Source organism: Myotis lucifugus, unplaced genomic scaffold, assembly GCF_000147115.1.
Source record: "Myotis lucifugus unplaced genomic scaffold, Myoluc2.0 scaffold_402, whole genome shotgun sequence".
Lineage (NCBI taxonomy): Eukaryota > Metazoa > Chordata > Mammalia > Chiroptera > Vespertilionidae > Myotis > Myotis lucifugus.
Genome location: NW_005871450.1, coordinates 495,426 through 498,183, shown reverse-complemented (window position 1 = coordinate 498,183; position 2,758 = coordinate 495,426). Strand labels below are relative to the sequence as shown.

The window sequence follows — 2,758 nt, the reverse complement described above, 5'->3', positions numbered from 1 at the left end:
ATTTTTCCACCCATGGTCCTTTAAATTAAATCAGAATAATCCTGTAGATAAGGGTAACTTCAGCTTCAGTTGTTTCTAGGGTGTGAGAATGTCACCCATTTATTTTATAACTCAATGTCAAAATAGGGTTAAAAGCACCTACACAATAGTAGAGGAAGTTGGGTTTAAATAAATCTGTCTGTTTCTGCTTATTTTCCTCGACTTTCCGGGTAGAATGAACAGTTTTATTAGAAAGTCATCAGGAGAATGATGGCATTGGCAGTGGCCCTGGCAGCTTGGGATGAGTGCGAGCGACAGAATCGGCAGGATTCTTCAGAGGCTGTCCCTGCTCTCCTCCGTCACTCAGTCTGCAGTCTCGGCCCATTTGAGGAGGAATGTTGGTGTTACAGCAGTGGCATTTAATAAGGAGCTTGATCCTGTACAGAAACTCTTTGTGGACAAGGTTAGAGGACACAGAGGTGGGCATGGTGTAGGAGTGAAGGGCTGTGACAGCAGGTGAAGGGCAGCCTTGAGTGTAGGAAGGAACCATCCCAGCAGGAGGGGTGTGTAAGGAAGGGGGGTAGGCGATGGCAGGCTGCCCTCCTGACCTAGTCCCCGTTGGCAGGTGGGGGAAGGACCTGAAAGGGTTGGAGAGACACCTACCACCCCATATAGGAGGGAGCTACAGACCCTGGGGGTGGAGGTGTGGGGAGAGGAAGCTGAGGGGGGAAAGCCACCCTTTGGTGAAGTGAAGAGGGGGACACCTTGGGATTGGGCTGGAAGAGACCACCTGTGGGCCAGGGGAAGGCGATGGAGACTGGAGGAGACCACTTAAGGCACTATCTGGGGGTAGCCAAAGCGGGTGGCAGGAGGCCCTCAGTTGGAGGTCTGGGGAGTGACCATGAGGAAACCTGGAGGAGACGCTTAGAGAGGGATGTGGACATTTCAGGGTTTGTTGAAGATGGCTCCCAAGCCTGTGAAGGCCAGAAGAGAGCATCTCATGCTATCCACAGGGCCTTTAGGGGGTGGCCATGGTGGGGAGGGGGCTGGGAAGGACCTCCTCGTTAGGCAGGCCTGGGCTTGGCAATGGGGAACAGCAAGTGACCGCCAAAGGCTGGCTAGGGGCTACGGTAACGAGGTGGGGGTGGGGAGAGCTACGGTAACGAGGTGGGGGTGGGAGAGCTACCTAAAACCACTCCACACTGCTGTAGGGGGGCTGGAAAAGACCATCCTAGACAGTCATGGGGTGGGAACGCAGTGGGGTTGGGAGAGGCCCCAGGCAGGGTCAACACTACCCAAGCCCCCCCCTCCTGTCCCCATCCCTCAGAGGGCCACCACTCAGTGAACAGCTACAAGGCCTGCATGAAGTTCAGCGACTGCTACTCGGGTTTCGTGTCCACCACCATGGGCCCCAAGGACTACATGGTGTCCAACACGCACTGCTGCCAGAGTGACGGCTGCAATCAGGGCTCGGTGCCCCGTAAGTGCCAGCTCACCCCGGCCTCATGAGTCTCTTCCAGCCAGTGTGTGTGCCCTCGCCCACCGCTCATCTGTGCGCTGTAACAACGGGCAAGCACCTTGCTCGAGCCTGTTTCTGCTCCTGTAAATGCAGGGTCCATAACCGCTGTTCCTCGGGGTTATTGTGAGATTGGGGGAGTGGGGGAGGGCTTCCTAAACATCTCTCTGTACCTTGTACTCCACCCTCCTCCCAGCTCCCCAGAACAACCGTACTGAGAATGGCCTCCAGTGTCCCGCCTGCATCGTACCCTTCCAGGAGACGTGCCCGGGGACCCAGGCAGCCCGCTGTGTCGGCCAGGAAACCCACTGCATCTACTTCGCTGGCAGAGTGCAGGCTGGTGAGGGGCAGCTGGATCTCGGAAGGAGGGCACAGGGGCCCCAGAACTGGAGGAAGCCAATGATTCCAGGTTTTAGGGGAGATGGTGGCCCCAGAGAACTGGGTGTGGAGGTGGCAGGACCAAGATTTCTAGGTGGTGAGGAAGGAGCGGTTGGGGGCCCTGACTCCATTCTGAAACCCCCCCTCCCAGGTATCATCAACACCAGGTTTGCCACTCGAGGCTGTGCCACAGAGAGTGCCTGCAATACCAAGCCTGGCGCCGAGGTGCCCTCAGCCTCCTATCTCTACTTCCTCCGCCGAGCAGACTGCCTTCCAGCCCCCCAGATCTCTGGCAGGGGCGAGTGAAGAACTGAGGAAGGGGTGGCTTGAGGTCCCCATCTGTCCTCAGCCTGCAGCTCCCTGTGTGCCTACAATTAAACAGATTAACTGAGCGAGCCTGAGTCTTTGTAACATGATGCATCGCAGGGAGGTGTGTTGTAGAGAGAGGGGGGGGGAAACCCTACTTTCATTAAGGGGTTACTCTGTGCTGAGTCCCTGTGCTAAATGTTTTCCATACTGTACTTCATTTCATAATCACAGCAACTCTACCATTGATATTATTATCCCCATTTTACAGATAAACAAACTGAGGCACAGATTAGGGTGTCATTTGCCTTGGGTCAACCCCTAGGGAGGATCAGAGTCATGATCACTTCTGAGTAAGCTTGCCCTCTTTTTGCCTGTTTTCATGTCAGCAAAATGTGGATGTTAATAGTTATAACCTCATAGAGTTGTAAGAGTGACATAAAATAATAATAATAATAATAATAATAATAATAACTAAAAGAATACTTAGTGCATGCCCAGCACCTTTCAGGCAGTGTTGCTTCTAGAGATATATGCTGAGTAGTAGCATCATCATAATGGCTGCCACTTACTGAATGG

General features: G+C 53.7%; 1 protein-coding gene across 1 annotated transcript in view; it reads left to right on the top strand.

The window, feature by feature from the left end:
* Positions 1-2,265, top strand: part of PINLYP (phospholipase A2 inhibitor and LY6/PLAUR domain containing) — a 4,307-nt gene extending 2,042 nt beyond the window's left edge. The window contains exons 2-4 of the mRNA XM_006102166.3: positions 1,307-1,459; positions 1,692-1,835; positions 2,025-2,265. Coding sequence (XP_006102228.2) covers positions 1,307-1,459; positions 1,692-1,835; positions 2,025-2,179 — 452 coding nt within the window. The 3' untranslated portion in view covers positions 2,180-2,265. The remainder of the gene's footprint in view (positions 1-1,306; positions 1,460-1,691; positions 1,836-2,024) is intronic.
* The last annotated feature ends 493 nt before the right edge of the window (positions 2,266-2,758 follow it).